The following is a 24,977-nucleotide window of genomic DNA, read 5'->3' as shown; positions in this document are numbered from 1 at the left end:
CATCATGGCACATTGGTGTGTTGTACTCTAACGTTAATCTCTTCTCTTTCCTTTTTTTTTTTCTTACTTTCATTTCTTGCTTCTAATCTTTTTTTTCTTTCCGCCATGTTCGAAGAAAAAGTAATATCCAACTAATGATTAGTGATTAAGAATTAGGTTAACGAGGAGGTGTCTCTTAAACAGAGGGCATGGTTAATTCTGCATTTAAGTGGCCTCCCATCCCAAGTACCAATATCTGTTTTACACATGATGATGATGAAACTACTATGTTTGGCGTTGTTAACTCCCATATGCTACCACTACTATTTTCCTGTTCAAATATTGCCATGTTTTTCCTCTGCCTCCATCCAAGTTAATAAACAAACCTATAATTTATCAATAACCATTCTCAGATTGAAGTTCAGCCTCCTTTAAGTCAAACATAAGTTATACTTAATTCCTTGTAATTTAGTAAACAAATATTTTAGTTATGTTACGGAGATTGACTACTTTTAAATCCTTATGCTCTGTTTCCTCACTACGTTACTGTCACTTTATCTTTTTTTCTATCTATTTTGCAATCGAAGCCTCCGTTAGAAATTCACTTCTCTTTATTTTATGGTTTTAAATTATAATTTGTTGTAAATAAGTTTAAGTTTAGCATTAAATAAAAACTAGAAAGTTAAATATTTTATAAAGTAAAAATTTCATAAAATTCAATATTTTAAAGTTAGAGATACTCTCAAATATCTTATATGGATTTGATTGAGTTTTATTGTTATTAAAACTTTTTTATGTATGTCTTGGAAAAATCTATAGATTTAAACTTTGGATTAATTATTTATAAAAGTATCTATATATTGATAAACCAAGTGATCCAACTATTCCTAAATAGTTAACTCTTCTTTATATTTTTTTATTTTAGAAATATTGAAAATGTAATTAATAATTTGGCATATAAAAGAAGTAAAGTGTTGGTTAAGGTGAGAAGGTAGCTGCGTCTAGTACTGTTTCCAAGAAGTTCACCGATTTAAAAGCATCGGTGAGAAGTTAGCATCACGCAGCCTCGCCATTAATGTGATGGTTCATCCTAAAAGGTGACATTGTATTTGGATTTGGAGGTTAGGGAGAATAGTAACCTCAACCATAACTATCACACACTCACTAACTCTACAAGAGGATGGGGTTGGTTGGTGCATTCACGTGGACCTACTTTTTTTTTATCTTCAAAGTCTTCATAACCTATTAAATCACCTCCCCTTCCAAAATTTTAGACAAAAAACTTAGTTAAACTAATTACGTTGTTTCGATGTCATTTTTAATTCAACAACAACAATCTAAAGCACTTTAAATTATTACATTCATGTTTGTTGAATAATATACCAGAGGGCTTAGTATGTGGAGTTTAGTGGAACTACATTGTCAAACTTGCAAAAAGAATGGACCGCGTAACTGGTAGGTTTTGTTTGTCCAAGTAGTACCCAAAAAGTTTGGGGAATCCTAGAAAATTGCTATCAAAATAGAAAAAAGTGATGAATTTATCTAGTTTTGGCACCGCCTTGTAATAAAAAAGCCGGCACTGATATTTTCCTTTTGTTATTTTTTTCTTAACGTCTCTCTGTAGCATTGGATGCAAGCACATGATGGCATCCTACAAGCATTTGTGAAAACTTTGATTATGGCCGCCCCAAATGTTTTTCCCACGCGACACCCAAGTTTTGTGTCAAATAAGAAAAGGAAAAAAAAAAAAGAATGCTTCTACTAATTGTTTTGTTTAAGGGATCATCATCAACGATGAGAAAACAACAACCTTTGGTCAAACACAGTTACGTGTCGAGAAATGAAGGAAGATGCATTTATTAAGACATGTTGCGACGTTTGAGCGAAGAAAGAGAGAAAGAACAGAAAAATGCACATGCATCCTGTTATTTTTTTTTTTTTCTGGTTTTATTTTGGACTTAAACCTCAACTGCAAAAGGTGAATGGAGATTTGGATAAAGTTATCCCCTTCTTCTACTTTTTCTTACTATGTGCGTGCAGTGCCCTAAATAAATAGATTTTGTGTGAAGAATTGTGTTCATAGCTGTTTGTTTTGATTTAAATAAGATGCCAAATTGCACACTAACGGTCACTTTCTGAGCCTCAGCACGTGACCGATTCACTCATATTCCACCAAAGATATTGGCGCAAAGAGAGGAAATTAAGTAAGGTAAAACAAAACAACTGTCATGTGAAGTTGGACCATTCCCATGAAAGAAAAAAACTGGTTTCATATGTTACATGATCGTTCGTTGGTAAAGGTGATGTTGGGTCAACGACTTTGTGTTACTTATTAAATAACATGCACATTGTTACTGAATGCTTTTTTACCCGTTTGTACCAAAATTGGTTCAATGTTCAAATATCTTGGGATTTTATATCATGACAGTTATTGAAAAACATCAACTAAAACCACTCTCTTAACGAGATATAAAAGACATAGACATAGATAATCGAGTTTTGTTTCAATAGTCAACTAATTTTTAATTTTGACCATTAAGGTATGACTATATAAATATATAGTCCGGAATTAATTAATGTTTTCACATTTGAAAAACGAATATTTGTTGATGATTTAAAAAGAAAAAAAAAATATACATAAAATTGTTATTGATATTGTATTATTTACTATAACATATAAAATAAAGGGCAGTGTAATAAGCAAAACCCGAACCCACTTGAAAGCGTCTTAGTTTGGAAGCAACTTGAAGGCCACTCATTCTCCTCATATCCTATTGTGAAGAATCTGAGTTTGTTGGACTTTTGGGGGTTTTCATGGCCCATTTTTCACACTTGCTTTTAAAAGAAAAGCCTCCACCTTTGGGAACCACCGTGCTGTTTTTGCTTCCTCATTGTACTTTTCTTGAGAGCAACACTTTCACAGCCTTTAGTACTATATATATATTATGCATAACTGTTCTTAATTTGTGGATGACGACGATCCATGTGCAACTTTCAAAAAATAATATCAAAATTTTTGTTCTTGGCCAACAATGCAAGGTTTGATTTAGCAGGGAATGGAATGGAACCGTAGCCACAAAGATTAGGAATAGATGGGAGGGTTAAGACTTTTGAGGAAGGCATGGACCAGTTAGCATGATCACTGACCTTATCGTAAGCTACAAAAGAAGAAAATGTAGAAGGAAAAAGGTCTAAGATTTGTGGTTGAGTGAGTGAGGAAGCATTTGGAGATTCTCCACACCTGTCGTGAGAAAGATGAAATCTTCTCGTGAAAGTGGATTTGGTGGGCACAAAGAACAACGTAGGGGTCCATGCATGTACCAAATGGAGGGTGGGGGTTGTGGCCTATATTGTTTCTTTGTCTTTCTCAAATTAACCAACAACTCCCAACATTTTGTTTCTTAATCACTGATTTGTCAACAAATGACAACCAATTTCTCAGTAACATTCCAAAATCTGTGTTCCGCTCTCGTTTTCTATTGTCTCTGTTCTTCACGTCTGAGTCTAACCACGTTGGTGGGTCAAGAGAATTTGTTTTCATACATATATACCACTAATCCTTCTTTCTATGTCCATTTTGTTTACCATTAAGCAAAGTTCTATTGAAAAAAGAAGAAACAAGAAACAAAGTGGTAAGTAATGTGATTTGGAGACAAAAAGTTGGAGTTAACATCTGTCGGCTTGTCATCTGAACGAACGGTGAATTGAGAAAGAAAAAAAAAAAAAAACTGATGACATTTTCACTGTAATTCACAACTACTTTAGTACTGCTACGTCACAGTGACAAAGCTGGTACTTGAGAGCAAAGGTGTTATACTTTATTTATGTACGAAATGCAATTTTTTTCAATTTCTATGTGTAAAGTAGTTTTAGTCCCATAATATTGAGACAAAAGCTAAAACTTTTGAAATGTAAATTTATATATTAAAATATACATTTATCTTATGTATAATGCATCACCTAAACTATTAAAAAAATTCTCTGAACTAAAGAAATTACTGTGGTTAAAGTAAATGTTTTCAACAAAGTTGGTGGATGGATATTAAAAACTAGGTTCTGCTGGTGAAGGGAAATGATGAGAATGAAACTAGGTTCTGCTTACTGCAATTATCAATCAAAATGATCGAGCGAGGATTTCTCACCTCTTATATCACACTCACAGAAAAACCAAAATGACGCAAGAATGATGTAAAGGTGCACTAGTATTAGAGTGAAGGTAATTTGAAACAAGGGTTAGAACATAGACCAAATAATTGAGATATATGCATCCATCGAAATGACTCTATCTTTCTCGAAACAGATAAAGCATGGAAAATGTAGTTTCTATTTGATACACACTTATACAGTGTAATATATTTATTAGTTTTAGAGTACAAGCATGTGATGATAGGAGATTCATCAGATGTGAGTGCATGCCTAATAAAAGAGAATATAATGTGTAGGGTAAGAGCCTTTACCTACTTTTTCTTCAGTATTATTGAACAGTATATCAGAATATATATAAAAACACACATATGTACCAATTGGGACACCAAATATAGATTAATTAAGCCGTCCAAGAAAAGATACGTCACGCCATGTGCTTCACTTATATAAATCTTAACCTATTTTATGTTAATTAACAGGGTCAAGCTAGTTAAGGGTCTGAAAGAATATAAAGTTTTTGAAAACATATAATTAGTGGATTGTGATTAGCTGTTTCAGGTACATATATATATATATATATATATATATATATATATATATATATATATATATATATATTTCATATAATCCACAAAAAGGTTTAATCATTTCAAGTAAAGAAAAAAAAAAGGAAAGAAAAGTGGCTAAAGATGCAATATAGGTTTCTTTTAGTTAAGGCTTTCTCCTTGTCCAAGAGAAGTGTTAGCTAGGTAGGTGTGTAGCCATAGTTGCTAAGATTAGATTGTGTTTTAAACAAGATTTGTGAGCCCTCGTGTGAGAGTAAAGATAGTGTTATATATTGGAAAGTGTTGTCTGTGAAAAAAAGGTATTAAGTAAAGGCGAGAATAGAAGGTTAAAGGGTAAGAGGCGTGGGGCGTGAAAAGGACAGAATAAAGTGAGGTTTTAGACGTGAGTTTGATGGCATAGCTTTAAGATGGATGGATGGATGGATGAGATACTGGAAAATCCCGTGTGGTTCAAGAAATGCTCGAGAGATGCGAAGGACAAAGAAAAAGAAAGTAGCCATAGCAACAAATTGCAATAGCTTTCGGTAACTCATTAGTATTTCCATATATAAACAAATATCTTAGACTTCCTTTTCCTTGCCCTACAATACAACTATTCACGGTAGAGGTAGAATGGAACCAGTTTACTCAATTGCATGCATCCCCACTTGCCTTTTTTATGCTAACAAATAATATCACAGCTTGGTCCACGCACACAACATAAAGGGTTATCGGAAAGCTAGAAGCTTGCGTGAAAATTTTTGAATAAACAATACACTTTTTATCTTATCATCACGTATCTCATATTTATATCATCGATTTTTTCATTATGTCATCTCTCTAATTACTGATCCTATAACAGTGCGTGCCTAAACTCAAATGATTATCATCTTGGCAGTTTCAAACTGTTGCAAAAGCACTGCTTTTTTAGTTTTGTGGCTTTCATATCCCTATCCCACCTTGCATTTTCTTTAGTCTGCTTCAATCTTCAATCTCTGCCACAGTTTTATTTTCTTTCACCTGCAATCAGTTCCTATATATCCTTATCGCAGGTAAATTTGGTCAAAAGCAAATTACATGAGCTTTTGTTTGGATGGCATGACACAATGAACATCCATAATTCAATGGAGAAATAAGAAGTCTCGGCTTATCTTGGACAGTGGACACTGACATAAAGTTGCCACTAATTTAATGTGCAATTGGTTTTCATCAGATACTGTTAACTGTCATCGTCAGTTTTACCCAACCATCAACTTATACTACATCATCCAACAAAACGAGGAGGGGAAGACAAGACCAAATCCGACTCAATTCGATGATAAACATTTTCTTAATCCAACCAAAGGTTTGTAGTAAATAATCCAATGATTTCATTGTACAATTATTCTTTGCAACAGTTTGCAGATACCACAAACTAAAATATCAGAAAAGATGATGCGCAATTGTCATCCAAATTGTCCAGGACTTCAACCACTCAACCGACTAATTTAACTTTTCATCTTAAGAAGTTTTAACTTCAATTGAATCTTACATAATTGATTTGTAAATAGAAGGTTTGAATATAGTATAAACGTGAAATCTTCCATACACTCCTTGTGACGAGACATTAGTATGATCTGACAGTCGATAACATAATAGGTCTATCAAACAATAAATCTCGTTAATACAAGTTTTGAATAACTTTAATACACAAGAAATTCATATTTGAGAGGAGATTTGAACTTTAAACCTAACTTATAGTTTCAATTAGAAAACAAGTGCTTAATAAAACTGACAAGATGTTAACTCACAATATGTTTGCTGATGCAATTCCTTATAGTAACCGATAACTATGGATAATGGCAGTGGCACCGAAAAAAGCTAAGTCATGGAAATCTCATGACTTTGATTGGGAGGTTCCTGTGTTTTGCTTTTGAGAACTGTCGAGAAATACACAATTGGGAATGAACTCTGTTACGTAAATTTCTCAACAAGATCTGCTTCTTTCAAACATTTGTAAGTATTTGAAACATTTGGTTACACCTACTAATTTAAAGACCGTGAAGAAATAAATTAATACTGAATACCCACATGATATTCTCATGGGAATTGATGTCATGTGAAATTCATATATGTAATGATATGTTCCACAGCAGAAAGTGCAAAATTATTGGACGTCGCAGAATTTTATATATTCATAGTATTACGTTAACTCATTAAAAACTTTAATCACAAAATTAATTTCTGAAGAACTTAAATCTTCGATGTGTTTATTTTAAGAAAATATGAGAAAAATAGTCCACTACAGTTGACTTGATCAGGATCAATTACAAATGAGAGAAATGTGGAGAATTGAAAACAGAAGAAAATGGCACTTCCTCACTCATTTTAATATTAAACCAAACGGAGGAAGAAAAAGAGACTTTAAGGAATGGGTCCATGGGTACAAATTTCTCTTTCCCATTTGTCAACATTCAATCACTCTTTTCAACTCAAGGGGAAAAATGTGCTTCATTACATTCAATTTCTTTATTTTGACTTTTAAATGTAACTAATATTTTGGGGGAAAATTATTTTTATTCTTATCCATCTAAACAATATTTTTTACTCTCTTTCTTTTTTTACTTTTGAAAGTGACTTGTAATCCGAAAAAATCTTTGATCAAACAAAGTGGTCAAGATTTCATGTATCATCAAAGTAATCTCTGCTACTGTTACGGATTTAATCTGTCACTATCTTTGTAATTCCAAAAGTAAAATTGTGAAGTTTTACTAGGATTAAATTGATAATGAATTTTTTTTTTTACGAAATAATTTAATGTTGAAGTCATTAAAGAGTTAAACGTATGACAACATAATAATTGAAAGATTAATTTAGTATCATATTTTTTTTGAAATGTAATTTATAATAATTTTATAGGCCTGATGTTCTCTTTTCTTCTTTTAATAAATCTAAAATATCTCTTATAAACACATCAAAAACTTTCCTTTGTTAAGCAAGGTGCTTTAATGTTGAAAAATGTCTACAAGTTTTCTTCATATATCCTCCTTACACTTCTTTTGGGGCTTTGCTTTGTGACTGTGAAAGGATACATTCAGATCTAATTCTTCTTTTACCTTTATTATATTTACAATCACCCAATACAATAAAGAAACACAAAAATAATTTTAACAAAAAAATATTAAAAGTAATGATACTTTATTTTTTCTCTACACTGTCTCAATTCCTCCTCAGTTTCTTCATTTTGTTGTTAATGTTTCGTTGTTACCTTACATATAGTTCATTGTTGTGAAAGAGATATATTTTTCAATTGTTATATAGTGGTGCATTTTAGATCTGTGGACAAACATTCTTGACGGGGCGTGTCATATAAGATCTTCTAGATTCACCTGTCTGAAATTAATAGAAACATATTTTATGGTTATTTCAAAACCTGTGATGAATTAGATACTCCCAAAATCTATTTTAGACATTTCGTAAGTTGTTTAAATTTCTGTGTTGTAGTATAATATAGAATGCATTTATAAATAGAGTAACCCTTAAAGGAATTATTGTATTTTTTTAATAGTTATAATTTTTTTTTTCAAATTGTGGTAATCGATATAATGTTAAAAACCTATTGCCTCGTTACATACGAGAAAGTCAGTGAGACTAACTAATCAATATAGCTAATAATCAATAAGATGAATTGGTAAAAAGTTGTTTGATGAAATTTATTTATAAAAAAAATTGTAATTTTAATTTAGTCAACAAGAACACTTGACTTAACAATTAGAAATTTAATGTATAAAAATATTGATAGTAACTTTACCGAAAAGCAATTTTCTATCTATAAATATAACTACTTTTATATTAGTTCAATACCATAAAAGAATATACATTCCCATTGCGTGATACTTTCCATTAAATCATAGCACATTAACGATTCACGTCATCACGTTAAATCAAATTAGGAATAAGCAATAATTATTCAAACAGAATGAACTATTTAGAGTTTAGCCTTATCTTGAGAAAAACAAAATACTTCACCAGAATAACATTTAATTTAATTATACAGGAGGACGATATCTTATGCGTAATAATGTTCATCAGCTCAGCTGGTAACGGTATGAGTTCTATAATAAACAAATATTTATCTATGTTATTATATATATAAATATACATACATCTTTTAATTTATTTATTTTTTAAATTAATAAATAAAAATGTATTTATTTATTTAATAAAATAAATGAATTCTATAATAAACAAATAGTTATCTATGTTATTATATATAGATATACATACATCTTTTAATTTTTTTTTTTAAATTACTAAATAAAAATGTATTTATTTATTTAATAAAATAAATAGTTAAACATTTTTTTTTCTATTTCAAAATAATTAGAGACTTTTTTTAAAATAATCACTACATAATTTTTAATAGAATTCATACAAAATTATATATATTTTAAACTTTATTGTTTTATTATTATTCTTAAAAAGTTATATATTTTTGAAAATAATATAATTTTTAGTATAGTAAAAATTAGTTTTCGCTATGTAGAGTAACGGAGGATATCGGATATTTTGCCTAAGAAAATTAAAACTAGTTCAAGGTTTTGGACAACCAACGGCACTAAGTCCAATATTCGTGGTACTGGGCTCAGTTGCTATCAATGCCCCAAGTTTACCCATACTCAACATATTTTTGAAGTTTCCCTCAATCATATATATATATATATATATATATATATATATATATATATATATATATATATATATATATATATATATATATATATATATATACTAAAACTTTTGGAGATAAAAAAAGTAAAACTTTCATGTCTGATTTTCTTTCTAAATGATTACATTTCCATTAAACTGTTTATCAAAAATGAATTAGCCTTAATTTTCACCAAATATTTAAGTTCCATAAGTTAAAATAAAACTTCAATAAAAAATCACTAATCTTATTAAATGATTTAATGCAACAATAAAATAATATTGTAATAAAAATAAAATACTTGCCTGATTTTCAGAAAACCTAAATAAATATTATTAATCATATCTTTTAACCAAACAAAAATTAACCATAGTTAAGAAGCAGAATTTCCTGAATTCTTTCTATGTGATAATAGGAAAATATCTGTTTCAAGGTTTGAAAGGGTTTCTAACTTACATTATAGTTAAAATCATTCTTTTTTTTCTTTCAAGGAACCTACGTTGTACAATTTGATTCAATAAATATGCACCTGATACGAGATTCGTGATAACAAATTATTCGATATACATTAGCAAATACTGAAATGACATGTTCAGAAAGGTAGCATACCGCTGCTGCTTCAACACAACTCAACCAAGAGAGTTTTACGCCATATATTAATAATATCCATACTATAAACAAATGAACACAAACTTCGTCAGCCTTTCTACACGCACACAGCTTTGCCTCAGTGCCTTGATCTGTTTCTTATCCTGAAATTTCATCTTCTAAGTCAGTCTTTCATGATTTAGAAGATCTAGCATAAATTTCACGGGACAGGCAAATGAAAAACAAAACACTACCTAGGAGATCGAGAATAAGGAGACCGAGAACGTGAGCGGGAACGGGTGCGAGAAGGGGACCGGGATCGGGAGCTAGAATAATATCTTCTGGAACCTCTGCTTCTACTAGGACTTCTACTGTGCCTGTACCTTCTGCAAGTGTTCATATCATTCAGTATTAGCTAACCAATAGGAAAACGCAGTAAAACTCCATTTGCTGAAAATAAAATTTCTACTGATGGGTACTAATTCCACTAATTACTAATCTTAAAAGTCCATCAATACATATTACCTAAATGCTACAAACAAATTACAGATCCCTTGAGTATTCAAGGTCCTAAGATGTATTACAGAACGGACGCAATTCCCGTGAACGAGGAAAGGCAAAAGACAGTTCTGATTGAAAGAAAGTCATTCTGATGAGCAGTTTAGATTAGACAGCAATATTGGGCACGAAAAATTGTTCTTAAATGTCAAGACACGACATCAATTTGCACAAATATAATATCAGTATAGATTAGAACTGGCGACAACACTTGCTACAACCGGATTTGAAATACCTAAAAGATAACTTGACACCTGAAAATAACAAGAATTACATTACATCGGGATGGAGGAGCAGGAAGGTAGCTATAGAATTTATATTATATCCAATAAAAAACAACATCCTTGACTTCAAACCACAAAAAGTTGCCTAGTTGGTCTAAAATATAATGGAGAGGTGAAAACTGATGTTACTCAAGCAATTAGACCAAATTCTTGCAGGCTGACCATTCCATTAAATACAGGGGTAAACTATTTTATCTGTGAGTCCATTAACAGCACAAAAGCATCTAACATGTGCAAAGTGAGTTTCAAATACCTTGGAGGGGAACGGCTTAAACTCCTGCTGCGACTGCGGCTGTGCCGTCTATACCGACTCAATCGGCTTGTTTCTGCAAGTTTTTCCTGCCTCTGCCGTTCCTGTTCCCTTTTCTTGGCTAGTTCAGCAGCAGTATCTTTCTTAACTGCACAGGCAAACAATTTTTAACATTAGAAACCGATACAAAATTCACATAAAAACTGCTATACTTGCTCCTGAAAAGAATTAGTGAAATGCATATAGAAGACTTCTTTGATCTGTAAATAAAATAAATTATGCAAGCAGACATACTTTGTTTGTTTAGTTGTCTGTTCATGATTCTTTTAAGTCTTTCTTGAGGAGTTTCTTTCTTCTCCCCTTGTTGTTTTAAGGGACCTCCAGAACCACCAGCCTTTAATTTTGCTAATGCTGAAGAAGCACTGTGGATGGGGAAAAGAGAGCAACAATTAAAAAAATAAATAAATATTCAGAATATTTACATTTTAACAAAAGTGAAATATCCATTTTTAAAACCAGATAAAATAAGCTGAAAGAAATTAATAATAAATAAAAAAATTCTATTGTGTCTTTGACAAGATGACAGTGTAACTGACGCAGACCAAACTTGATACAAAATTTCATGCTCAGTAGAGAAGATGGAATTGCAAAAACCATCTACAATATAAATGTCCATTTGCATGTACACCGTTGGGTGATGGCATACCTTACTGATGGCTTCGCAACTTTAGTGCCCTTATCTTTATCAATTGATACACCGGAAGCAGGATCAACATGCAATGCCTCCAGTATGCAACCAGATGAAGGCCTGCAAAAACAGTGGAGGTATCAGATAAAATACTTGCAAGATTTCCATGCAGCTCACAGGTGAGTTAGTTATGCAAAATTCATTTCAGGGAACAATGAGATTCAAATAGGAAGCCTCCTCCCTTCTCCTCTTGGAAGTTACCCCAACAAACCTAGTCCTGATCTATTCTAAACCACAAAAAATTGCCTCAGACAACAATATGGGAGATATGCTGCGCAGAGAAAAGACTGTCCAATCTATCTTGGCAAGAATTAAAGGTCCAGTGCTCCGACCGGTTTAACATATCAACTTGAGATGTAGGAGATCGTGGTGGAGAAAATCCTTCAAGCCGGGGTTCATCTGCTGCTCCAGAGCTCCCAAATTCAGTTATGTATTCTATTTTAGGTGTCCTTGGTTTGCTTCGGTGAATATCATCAGAATGACTACTACGTGAATAACGCCTTGAGTGCGATGGAGAGTAGGACCGTGATCTGGACCTTGACCTGCACAAAGAAATTGACAAAAAACACTTAATAGAAGTTCCTTTCCAATAAGTACGAGTAATGGGGAAAATGGATATATGTACAGACATCATTCAGATAGAAATGGAGAACCGGTGGCATACCTTCTAGATCGAGAATAGGCTTCATATGTTGGACTTTGCCTTGATTCCCTGCATGTATATATTGAGTTCAAGATTATGAGTAGCATGGAAGAATAATCAGCAATCCCATTTGTTAGTAGGAGTACAATTTCATATATTCTTCGCTCAATCTGAAGGATGGAAATATCAGTTTGTCTACCGGTAGGGGTCATGATGCAGCACACGAGTTCCTGATATCCGTGTGGCTTCTCTCTCTCTCTCCCTTTCAATCTGAGAAGCCTTCCTTCTTTCTTTACGACTTAGCTTCCTCTACAAAATTTATAATATATCATCATAAAACATCATCCAAAAGGTCATCTACAAATATGAAGAACTAAAACATCTTACTGTGAACTTGTGCACTTACAATTGCAGGGTCACCTTTGATCAACTCCTTTTGCCTTTTCTCTTCCTCCTTTGCTTTCTTATCCATGTAGACAAGCCAACCATACCTTTTAACCCCATATTCTTTAGCAATTATTTCCATTCCTTCATCATTGCTATCATCACTATTAAAATCCTCATCATCATCATCATCTTCATCTTCCTCATTATCATTATCATTATCATCATCATCTGAAATATGGGTTTCTTCTTTTCCATTCCCATCATAAGAAAACCCAACCTGTGAGTAGGATCCTTTACTTGCAGAAGGCTGTGGTAAATTAGATCTACAGGTGTACATACATAAACAAAGTAAGATCATCTGCTATGAAGTATACTAACTTGACATCATATAAGGATACAGTTGTTATTACTAATTGCTAAGGTTCAGTTTTAGAAATGGAACAAAAATTATAGCATAAGTAATATAAAAAATAAAAAATAAAAACTAATATTCCAAGACACCAACTAGAAAGACAGAAACAAACATCAGGTCCACAGTAAAAAAGCTACAAATAAATCAAGCAACATATTTTCAGCAGATATTGCTTACATATAACATTAAGGATTAGGAACTTAAAAATTAGTATGTCGCATACATGATGCCAAGTGACTAAAATATAGTTGAATATGCATGAAAGGAACATCATCCAACCTGTCTGATGTAAACGGGGCAGCAGCCTTGGCTTCCATCTCTTGATTTACATGTTGCAAAGCCTCCTCGTCAGTAACTGTTAACATTAAAAACCTAGTTTGTAAATTCAACCTCAAAATCAAAAACTAGAAATCAGACCAGCCTGGAAACCTTTTTGTATCTTATTCCTTTATCATGAATGAACATCATTGAAATAGATTAAAAGACAAAGAAAAATCAATAATAGTAACAAAAACATTAAAGGTCATCATTACAAGAGAATCAAACACATTGTCGAGAAATAAAAAAGTACCGACATCCTCTACGGCGATGCTTTACTAAATCCCGATAACGCTCAAAATTAACAAACTCTTCTAACTCTTCTTCTTCTTCAGACTTTTCCGGAGCGCGTCTATGACTAGAATCGCGAATGAAATCAAGGAGAGCACGGCCATCAAATCTGCAAATGCACACATAGGATTCACATCAAAAGAAGCACTACTAATAAAATTCAATGCAATGAAGCAAGCGTGATTAATTAATTAATGAAATACACGTAAGAGAAGAAAAGGCTCGCACCTGTCAATCAATACATCCTGTTTCCCATTCCAAGGTATCCTGAGATACAAAAAATCACCACATCAACCTTATGCAAATTAATTAATCACAGAATACAATTGAATCGATTAGAAGCTTTGGAAACGGTGATCGAATAAAGATCAAGGTATTGAAAGAGAAGAGTGAAAGAAACGAACAGGCCCTGCTGATCCTGTGTGGCTTGGTAGAGAGCGTCGTCTCGGTAGGTTCGGCAGCGGAAGCCTACGAGTTGAATGGATTGCTGAGGATCGCCGCGTCTCTTGGCGAGGTAGACGGCGCGTCGCTGTGCTCTCTTCCGAGCTGCGTCCATCATGTCGTGGACTTTCTTCTCCGACCTTCTCGCCTCGTGCCACATCCTTCTTCTGCTTCCCCTTCTTCTTCTTTCTCTCCAATGCGGTTTGGAACCCTAATTTTGATTCCTGCAATACACACAGTGGCCTTGCACCTCGTGTCGTGCTCACAGAGTTTGCGCGGGTTTCATCCTGGACCCGGACTTAGTCCCCCACCTATGAATGTATGAATGGCCCAATCGAGGAAATTACCATAGCTTACTGAACCCGGTTCCCTTTGTTGTCACTTGTTCCATTTAATTACCTCAGGCCTTATCTTTTTTTTCTTAACTATTAATTAATAATTAATTTTATAACTTTTATAAACTTATGGGAAAAATGTTTTTTATTTGTGATCATTTAGTTATATAAATTATCTTTTATTATAGTTTTCAGTGAACTAAAATGTAAAAATTAACGTGGCATTTAAGTTTTTTTTCGTAAAGCACGACTTTGTTTAAGAATAACAAAAAAATTATAGTGATGATGTTTTTTGAAAAAATTATATATATATATATATATATATATATAACTAAAACGATATTTAATTTCAATTGAATGTTTTAGCTTGACCATAATAACTAATAAACTTTAATGTAAAGTTTAAATTAATAGTTTTAAAAAAATATATGATTTATGTTTAATTTGAGTTTGAAGGTTGTTGAATAATAATAATAATAATGAATACATATTTCTTAAACTTTAAATAATATTAATTGCTGTAATTTAAAATATATATATATATATATATATATATATATTTTTCATTTAAATCTGAATCTGAAATAATAAAATAATCATGATAAAAAATAAAATTTGGAGAAAATCGTAAAAATCAATACATTTTCTTAACTTGTGTGTGGAAATGATTAAATAATGTGAACAAAAAAATATTGATTAAAATAATCCGATAAGTGAGTCCTGTTCTTTAAAATAACTGTTCTGTTTTATAATGTTTTATAATGTAAGAATAAATTAAGGATCAAATTATATTTTAAATTTAAACAACATGTGTAATTAAGCTGTAAATTTTTTTAGACAGTTTTTTTTTTAGATAAATGAATAGATTCTATAACAAAATTCAACAAGATATTTTTTTATCGAGTCTTTCAATAAGACATTGGTTTCTTGTTCTAGAAAAAAAATATAAAATTATAAATTTAAAAGATTCGTAATATATTTAAATAAAACATGAATGTAATATTCTAGTTTTTGTTATATATGTTTTACTAGTTATTTGTAAACTGTACTCGTATATAATTAAATAATTAAAATTAATAATTATGAAATTATTTAAAAAAATAGTTAAGAGTAGTAATGATATTAAAATATAATATTCTATTATTTTACAATTAAAAGTTGGATTATAAATAAAATTTTCATTATACGATTTCTTACTTAAATGTCTAAAATCTCATTCGACAAGGATTTTGGATAAAGTAGATTTATCTTTTATTCTTTATCTGTCTTGTGAGTATATTTCTTGCATTTACATTTGTGAGGTAGCATCTATCCATGTAAAAGAAACTAGTTAATTGTAATAAATTATTTTATTTTAAATTGATGGATTTAGTAAGATAATTATTATGTTTCATTTGATATTTTTTTGTTTGTCAAGCTAGTTTGATTTGATAGAATTGTCCAATTTAGTATATCTTATAGTTAACTATAACTAACATAAGTTATTTTAAACTAAGAAAGAACTGCATAATAATCAAGTCAGACAGCTTAATCAAGTCAAAAATTTTAGAAGTGCTAAATTATAATTTTTATATATAAATTATTTTTTTCTAATTAAATAAAAAAAGCTTTTCAATTCATCTACTTAAACCATTTTCACACATCACTTATGGACTTTTCAACCTCTGATTTTCTTTTATTTATTGCATGCACACAACAAACCTATTATAATCTTCAATCCAATTTAAGGTTATCCTTAAATATGTATATAATGGATTCGTAATGCATATATCCATAAAATTTTAAAAATTGTAGCATGTGGATTTGAAAACATAAAATTCTTAAAATTTATAATTAAGATTATACTAATTTAAAATATATATATATATATATATATATATATATATAATTAGGGTTCAAACTAATTTAGGAGAAATATCATAGAAAAATCATAAATTTAAGATATATAAATCATAATAAAATATTAATATTGATTCATGAGAAATATTGTCATAATATATTATTAATCTCTCTATTCTTCCAATTTTCGTTTTCTGATTTATCTCGATATTTTTTGTTTTCGACTCCCATACTTTCTTAATGACTATTGAGAAAGTATAAGAAAAAATCCTAATCATTTAATTAACAAATATCCATCAAATTAGTTTTTTATTTTATTTTATAAACAATAAAGATCTATAATGAGTGATATATATAAATAAAATGGTAACAAACTTTCTTAAACTTAATATAAATAATATAATAATGTATAATATATATATATATATATATATATATAATAAGATTAGAAAAATTTGGGGGAGTTAGTGACTTTCCACATTTATACAAAACATTAGTAAGGGTGATAATATGGACTGACCTGACTCACTTGGCCCACAAAATGCAGGTCAAGCTAGCCTGTCATGTATTTTCAACATTGTATGAAAAGTTTGACTCGTTTCACATAAATGCAGACTAATAAACCAATTTGGTTTTTCTTTTAATTTGTTATCATACAACTTTCAATACTCATCAGATCGAAGAACTTTAATAAGAATCAAACAAGAATTTTGAAGAATTAATAATAAATTACTATTTTATATGTAAATTAAATTAAAATTTGTTAGTATTTTTTTTAATTTACCGCAAAAAAAAGTTGTAGGTTTTGAATATATATTTGATCGTCGTTTTGAATACCTAATAATATTAAAAAAATCAAATATATAATAAATTAAAAATAGTGGATATCAGACTGTAGACTACATCCTGTAGTTTTATAATCAAAAATTCAATTTTAAGATTATATATATTTAAGAAATAACGCAAGTAAAATAATATATTATTTCTTATGACATGTCATGTCATCTATAGGGATATCCGTACGTATATGCTAGATTAATCAGCAACAGGGATAATAAGAATAGGGCATGTAGGTCCTAACACTAGATATTATTTCTTTCTTGTGGTTTTCATGGTTTTGGGATGTGTCTCTTAAACTACCACGTTGGTTTGCACCACTAAACTAAAGTCTGCTAAATAAAATTAGTGTTTTTTCTGTGTGTTACATCGTATTCAATTATTGTCACTCATGCTTTCGCAATTTGATGATTTTATATTTTTTATTTCAATAGTTTGGAATATTTCGTATATTCGGTTAAATAAGTTTTAGGTTTTGAATATATATATATATATATATATATATATATAAATAAGTATTTAATAATATATTTTAATTATAAATATAATATGTAATGTTTATAAATTTTAAACAAATTTCAAATAACTTTGACCTGACCTGATCTCTTGAAAATATAGTTAATAGGTTATTTGTCATAATAATTTTTACAAACCTACAAACAGTTTAAACACGTTACCTATTTCAGCAATTTTTGAACAAAAATTATTTTAACAAAAATAACTTAAATTTTTACGAATTGAAATTATTTCATATACAAAGTAATTTTAATTTATGAATTAATTAATTTTTTGATGTTAAAAAATTTAACAAGGCAGCTTATAAAATATTTTGTGCAAATAGTTTTTCATTTACAAAAATTTACTCTATTTTTCGTTCTCTTTTTATATTTAATAATAGAAAATTTTTATGCTATTTTTTTAAAATAGATAATGTTTAATAGGATAAGCACAAAAGTATGAAATATATAAATATAAGATACAATTTTTGTACCTGAGAGATAGTATAAAGTTTTACTTTCCTTTTTAATATAATATTTATATTTGATATACAAATCAAAAGAAGACGTCAAGTTGATTTTGTTATCATAATGACGACTAAGAAATAAACATACACCAAATAACATATAAAATTCAAAATTTCATCTATAAATCCATGGTTAAATTTTTCAAATATTAATGAAATTATCAATTAACTTTCATTCGAAGGCTAGATTAAATATGTTTTTAATTTACATATCATTATATTGCAGTCTTAATTAAATTTTCGATTCAGATGTTGCTAAAATAAATATTATTTTCACTAAATATGCTGATGCGTGAACAAATGATATAAAAGTTAAGAGGGGTTTTAGTTTGACCAGATTGCTTATGGATAACTATGGTTAAAGTTCAGAAGGAGATAATAAAGGTTTACATGTACTAGTTTTTTTATACAACATTAAAAGTTCTGTTAATAATTCATAAATATTTTGTCAGACTCAATAATCTTAAATAAATATAAGTGATAACATGTGCAGTTTAAAATAAATAATATCACTTTCACTTAAATGTGTAACTAATTTAAAAATAAAATATTATTGTAGCTAACTTAAATTTTATAAAAATGGTACACTTAAGAATGGTTCATCGAGAGGGGAAGAAAAAGAAAAGAGGGAAAGTATCTTCACGATTAAGAATAGAAACTCAGGTTAATAATATATAGAGATGAAATAAAGAGCCAAATTGAATGTTTACATGAGTAAGTTGTGGCGTCTTTGTGGTTGGAATTGACAAAGTAAAATGGCGCATGTATATAGTTTAATCGATGTAATCTTACTAGTGGACCACGCATTCATACTATGCGAATGAAACTATAAAATATAATTTCTTTTAACTTATTATTATTACAATAATGGAAACATGCATGGTTAACAAGAAAATTTTCTGGATCCCAAGTTCCCAACACGTCATAGCCAGAGATTGCTTTTAAGGTAAAGGATTCCATCAATAATGCATAATGCAAATAACAACATCCATATATCGTAAAATTGAAGCTCTTAAGTATAATTTAAAGATAATTGAGTATTATACCTAACTTAACGTATAGTTAATCTCGAAATAAGCATCAATTAATGTGAGTACCTGGAGCTTATTATTTCCTTAGTCAACAAGGCATTATTATATTATTATAATATTTGATTATTCTCTGCCAATGTATTAGTTGGACATATAAAATATGGTAGAATGAAAATATTTGTACGTCATGCAAGAAAATAAGACATAAGATTAAAAAAGAAAATATATGACGTGGACCAATGAGAGAGGACAGAGGTGTGGGTTTGATCCAAGCAGCTAAGAATAAAGCCTGTGGTGTCCCTTCGCATTCAAAAGCGCCGAAAGAGAGAAACCTAACAACGCCATAGCGTTCTCTAACTCATCGTGCGAGGTCCCTCGACCTCCGCACAACCCCAACTCTAAGGGGCTGTGCATGTTTTCCACGCCCATGTCGGAATCGGATGTCCACGCGCAGCCGCCACCCTTCCTGCTCCAGCGTCCACCGCTCCTGCAGTCTGCGCCGCCGCTCTTCAAGCAGCGATCATGGTCGCCGGATGTCTACCGTGACGAGGCCTGGCTCCGCCGCAAGGGAAACTGGAAGAACCGCCGCAGCAAGAGCGTCACAGACGAGGATGTGGACGAACTCAAAGCCTGCATCGAATTGGGCTTCGGATTCGAATCCTCCCCTGAGGTTGAGCTTGATCACCGCCTCTCCGATACCCTACCAGCTCTAGGTCTCTACTACGCCGTCAACAAACACTACAACGAATCCCTTGTCCCCAAGACCACACCGTCTTCCTCCGTTGCATCTGACTGCGAAGGCACTCCTTCTCCCCACGGCAGTCCCCACTCTACCATCTTCACCACAGGTACTTAACAGTTATCTGATCTATTATCTGTTTTCCATAAAAATCTCTCACATGTGTCACAATTATAAAAAGTTTGCATCCAATAATTTAGGTTATCAATTTTTTTGAGAAATATAGATAAGGACATTTAAATCTCGGTCTTGTTTAATATGCGTTGAGTGTGATTGAAGTGGATTAAGATATGACCATATCTTTGTTTGCTGAATCATTGCTTTGTTTGATGTGAATAAATTATGAAGGTGATAACCCTCAGACGGTGAAGACGAGGCTGAAGCAGTGGGCTCAGGTTGTTGGTTGTGCGGTGCGTCAAAGTTCTAGCTGAATGGATTATATGATGCGATGATGATCCTTGATCCGGAACCGAAGCAGGGTTGTGAAACCTAAATCATTACAATAGAAACTGTGATTGATATAAATGACAACTATTTCTCACCGAACTGAAGCGATGGCGGACCCTGTTTAACCACCCGATTGTGAGGGAAGCAAAGTAGGTAGTTAGTAATACATGTGGGGTGTCGGCAGAGCCTTGTTTTGTGATGTACTTGTGGAATATGTGATGACTACTAAGTTAGATCTATTATAGTATTGTCTATGTGATGTGGTAGAAGTACGTACATTTAGTTTTGTCTTTGTTTTTGTGTTTGTGGTGAGTGTGTGAAAAGAAAAGTGAAAAGGTGTTGGTTCTACTAGTGCATTTGAATCCAGTACTGTGTGTGCTGCTCTGCTCTACTCTGCTCAACTTTGGTATCTGTAGTTTCTCTTTCCTCTTGGATTTGCCTGGTAGCTTGGTTGGAGAAGCGAAGAATATAACTTGAACGAGGGATAGAGCTTGCTTTCTAACATGGACCTGGTAGCAGTACGATTCAACTTATGTCTTTCGTGAAAGGTAAGACAGGGAAGCTTCAAATTTCAACATTCTCCTGTTCGTCTGGGTCTGAGAATATTGCGCTGCTGGCATGACTACTTTGTGTTTCTTACCTTTTGTACTTTTAGCTAGCTTCCCTCTGTCATCACTTATTTTCCACCCATTTTCCAGAGACAGAGTGGCAATGGAATGGAAAGTCTCCAGTGTTGACTTTTTTTACGCGGAGACTGCCGTCAAGTCAATCCATTCCGACTAACATCAAAGAAATTGCAGTGACCGGTTATGTGTTGAACACCTATGTCACGAGAACTGTGCCATCCATGAAAAAATTGAAGGTTAGGATGAAGGCTAATGTTCGGCCTGCACTCATTTGAGGTGAATTTGGATGATAGTAATAGAGAGATAAGAAAAGTGAAAAAGATAATAGTAGATATAAAAAATGGTGTGGTTAAAAGAAAATACATTGAAATGAGAGTAAATTTATAATCTTGAGAGGTAGGGAATATCTGACTATATAATCTGGATATATCTGACTATGTAATCTGGATATAACAAACACAATTGAGTGTAGCTAGAAAACGTTATGAGTCATTTGCACGGAACATATGAACAAATCGGGAAAGAAACTACGAATCCATGGAAGTTTTAGCAGAGCTTGGAGTTTTAGCAGAACAGAACGTTGAGCTAAAACATATTGCAATATATTGTCCTTTCTCAACAAACCATAGTTTATAATTCTGCATGTATAAGTTACATGACTGTTCAGTGATATACCTATTTTTCTCGTGTTTCTGTGTACAGAGTTTTTAGTTTTGTAATTAGTTATATTTTGAACCGAAATTATTGACACCTGCAGTAATACGGTGTACCTTAAACTTAATAATGTAAGGATAATAATATTTTAATTTATCACTTTAATATTTTTAATCTGAATTTTTAAAATAACAATTTCACCTTGTTTCTTTCTTTTGTCATTCCTAACACCTGATTTATAATATGTATATAAAGTTTGACAAGATGCCTATGACTCGAAAACAGAACTTTCAAATATGTCATTCTTAATACAAACTTAAATTATTTGTTATTATTTTTTTATTCTCTGAAGTTGTCGTTTACATAATTCACTTAATTAATTTTCAATCTTAATCGACCATTGTTATATTCTATTTTATTTATGATAAGAATATAGTAAGTTAGTGTGTACCCCATCATTTAACTTCTTTATCCAATTATTTCTACTTCTTTTTGCTTTAAGTAAATATTCTCCTTTAATATTGACTTTTGATATAATATATAAACCTTGTTACTCAGACCACTCAAATGACTTAATAATTTATTTAGTTAGTAAGGAATAAATGAGGTTCATTTCAATTCTATTTTTTCTATAAAAATAAATAAATTTTATCACTAAAAATAAATAAATTTTATAATTAAAAATAAAATTGTGGATTAAATATTATAAAAATAAACAAAATGTAATTTAACGTTAGTATTATTTCACACCTCTTGTACTTAATGTCAAGTAATTTAATTTTATGGGTTTTTTTAGTGAACAATTTTTTTTTTATTTCTTAAATGCATGATTATTTTAAAAACTTGATTTTATATATCTTGATCTTAATCAAGATATTTTACATATTGTATCCCTCAATACATCGAAGTATGATGCGGTCAACTTTAGATTATAGTTAGAGTCTAAATTATATCAACTTATTTAATTACAAAATTTAAGAGGTCAACTTTAGATTATAGTTAGAGTCTAAATTATATCAACTTATTTAATTACAAAATTTAAAACAAAATTTAAGAGGGATGGTTCGAGAAGGAGTATTATAACATTCAACATGTGTCTGTAGTGTTCATATATATAATAACTTAGTCACGAAAATAATTATTTTACATAGTTTAAAATTTAAAATAAAATAAGCATAAAATTGTTCTTTGCACAGTACAGTATTTTATTATACATGTGAGTCAAATTGCATTGCATTATGTAGTTTCTCCAATTTTTATATGGTATTTATTAGTGTTCTTATTTGTTCATATATTCAATAATATTCAAATTTAAGAAAAATATTATTTAATTAAAATATTGTTTATAGATAATTATATTAAATAATTTGAACATAAGAATAATTATGTTTGTAATATTATTTGATTATGAATTATTTTTAAATGACGACAGGTTATGTTTAGTTGTTTTTAATTTTATGTGTAACGTACCATTTAATTAATAAATCAAATTAAAAGGAGATGTCACGTAGAATAATATGTTAAGCTAAGCAGTCCTGGAGTACAATCACAACTTCATACAGTAACCAAGGCACACCATGATGCCAAAATAAAATATAGAGAAATAACGAAAAAGTTTTCAAAAAAATAAGCCCAAAGGCCAAACAATACATGGGCAAGCCATTGCCCTAAAAGAAAAGTCCAATCAGCACAAGAAGTCCAGTCCAGGAAGACTATGCAGCGGATTCATCTCTCCCCTGTTGACCACGATTTCCTCTCGTATCTGCTCCCATCAATAAATTGATCATCATCGCAAAAGTAGAAGAACAAGCAATCAAACAAGCAAAGGGTAAGCTAGAGCCAAAAAGATTTTCTTCATGCAATCATGTATACTTTCACAGTCCAATAAATATACAACACCTAAGCCACCTAAGTCTGTTATGACTTTCAAATCAATACACTAAGACTCGACTCGACTCATCCGGATACATATAACCTGGTCGGATTCAGCGGATGCTTGCACTTGTGGTGGATACCTCTGCTCACCACGTGAAAATCGAATTCAAGAGTGAAAACTCCAAAACCTTTGCTCCGATCAATTTAAATACAAGATCCAAAACTCTGCAAAAGTAACAGAAGAAGTCAGGATCAGTTGTAGAACAAGAAATGACACCACCAGAATGGTCCCCATAAACACCCAATACAATATTTTCTTTTTGCAGCTGGTTAACAGAGTCATCACAGTTTAGCCTCAACTCCCAATGAAAGGTAGAAGAATATTACCCATAAGCTAAGAACCTTGGAAGAAACATGTCCTTTGATTTATCAACAATAAACCATGTCATATAAAACTCTAACCATCTTATAGTGCAAACATGCGGAATTGTCTCCATATCTCATGTTAAATTGATGATGAGTTGAATGAAAATTAAAAAAATATCATGGTTGCAAGGATAGAATATAAAAATTATATTTTGTCCTATTTGAAATTTTGATATAATTTGCTTTTTAAACTTTAAAAAATAAATTTATAACCAAATTGTGGTAAATTTTGTTAACATATCAAGCAACATTAGAGTTGTTTAGATCATTTGATATATTTTGACTCAAATGTTAGTTTAGTTCGAAAGAAAGACAGGTTAACACGTAAACAAAAATTAACAATATTGTGTTAATAGAATTATATTCACTCAAGTTTAGAAACAAAAATGTATCAAAGTTTTAGATAAAGACAAATTATAACTTTGAGTTCAAATTTTGAAACTAAAAATATATCTAACCAAATAATTTATAATAAATGTTACATTTTTTAAGACAATTTTCATTCTTACATATTAGGTATTGTATCATCCTTACATTTTTTTAGTAACACGCCTTTAATTAAATGAACTAAATCATCAACTCACCACTTACATGTTCAATTCTCATTTTCTTTCTTTAGTCAAAAATACATTGTAAAGTTATCACACTATATTTTTATTGGCCAGTAGAATTGTCCAAATATAAAACTCTTAAATTATACAAGATAGCATCAAAACAAGAAAATAACTTTTTATCTACAATGAAGCAATAGTCAATTTTTTTTTAACCTACTACGAGATATATAACTCCATTATCTAGCATAAAATATTAACTAGATGTTGATTTTAATTTTTGTATCAACACAAACAACAAAGTTTGAAGTATTAC

General features: G+C 30.8%; 2 protein-coding genes across 2 annotated transcripts; one reads left to right on the top strand and one right to left on the bottom strand.

The window, feature by feature from the left end:
* Positions 1-9,901: 9,901 nt before the first annotated feature.
* LOC114173587 (CLK4-associating serine/arginine-rich protein) lies at positions 9,902-14,587 on the bottom strand. Its single transcript, XM_028058075.2, has 13 exons — positions 14,241-14,587; positions 14,065-14,103; positions 13,803-13,945; positions 13,507-13,582; positions 12,835-13,138; positions 12,628-12,737; positions 12,450-12,497; positions 12,118-12,327; positions 11,744-11,845; positions 11,332-11,459; positions 11,041-11,185; positions 10,200-10,331; positions 9,902-10,109 (listed from the first exon to the last, which is right to left on the bottom strand). The coding sequence occupies exons 1-13, from the start codon at positions 14,435-14,437 to the stop codon at positions 10,085-10,087; spliced, it is 1,659 nt and encodes a 552-aa protein (XP_027913876.1). The 5' UTR covers positions 14,438-14,587; the 3' UTR covers positions 9,902-10,084.
* A 5,056-nt stretch (positions 14,588-19,643) lies between these two features.
* LOC114173522 (uncharacterized) lies at positions 19,644-20,895 on the top strand. The gene is made up of 2 exons (XM_028057979.2): positions 19,644-20,191; positions 20,431-20,895. Exons 1-2 carry the CDS (start codon positions 19,756-19,758, stop codon positions 20,511-20,513), a joined length of 519 nt encoding a protein of 172 aa, XP_027913780.1. The 5' UTR covers positions 19,644-19,755; the 3' UTR covers positions 20,514-20,895.
* The last annotated feature ends 4,082 nt before the right edge of the window (positions 20,896-24,977 follow it).

Source organism: Vigna unguiculata, chromosome 2, assembly GCF_037176805.1.
Source record: "Vigna unguiculata cultivar grain cowpea cultivar isolate G323 ecotype 2 chromosome 2, ASM3717680v1, whole genome shotgun sequence".
NCBI classification, from domain to species: Eukaryota; Viridiplantae; Streptophyta; class Magnoliopsida; order Fabales; family Fabaceae; genus Vigna; species Vigna unguiculata.
Note: the sequence above shows the minus strand (reverse complement) of the source record. Positions and strands in the feature narration are given on the sequence as shown.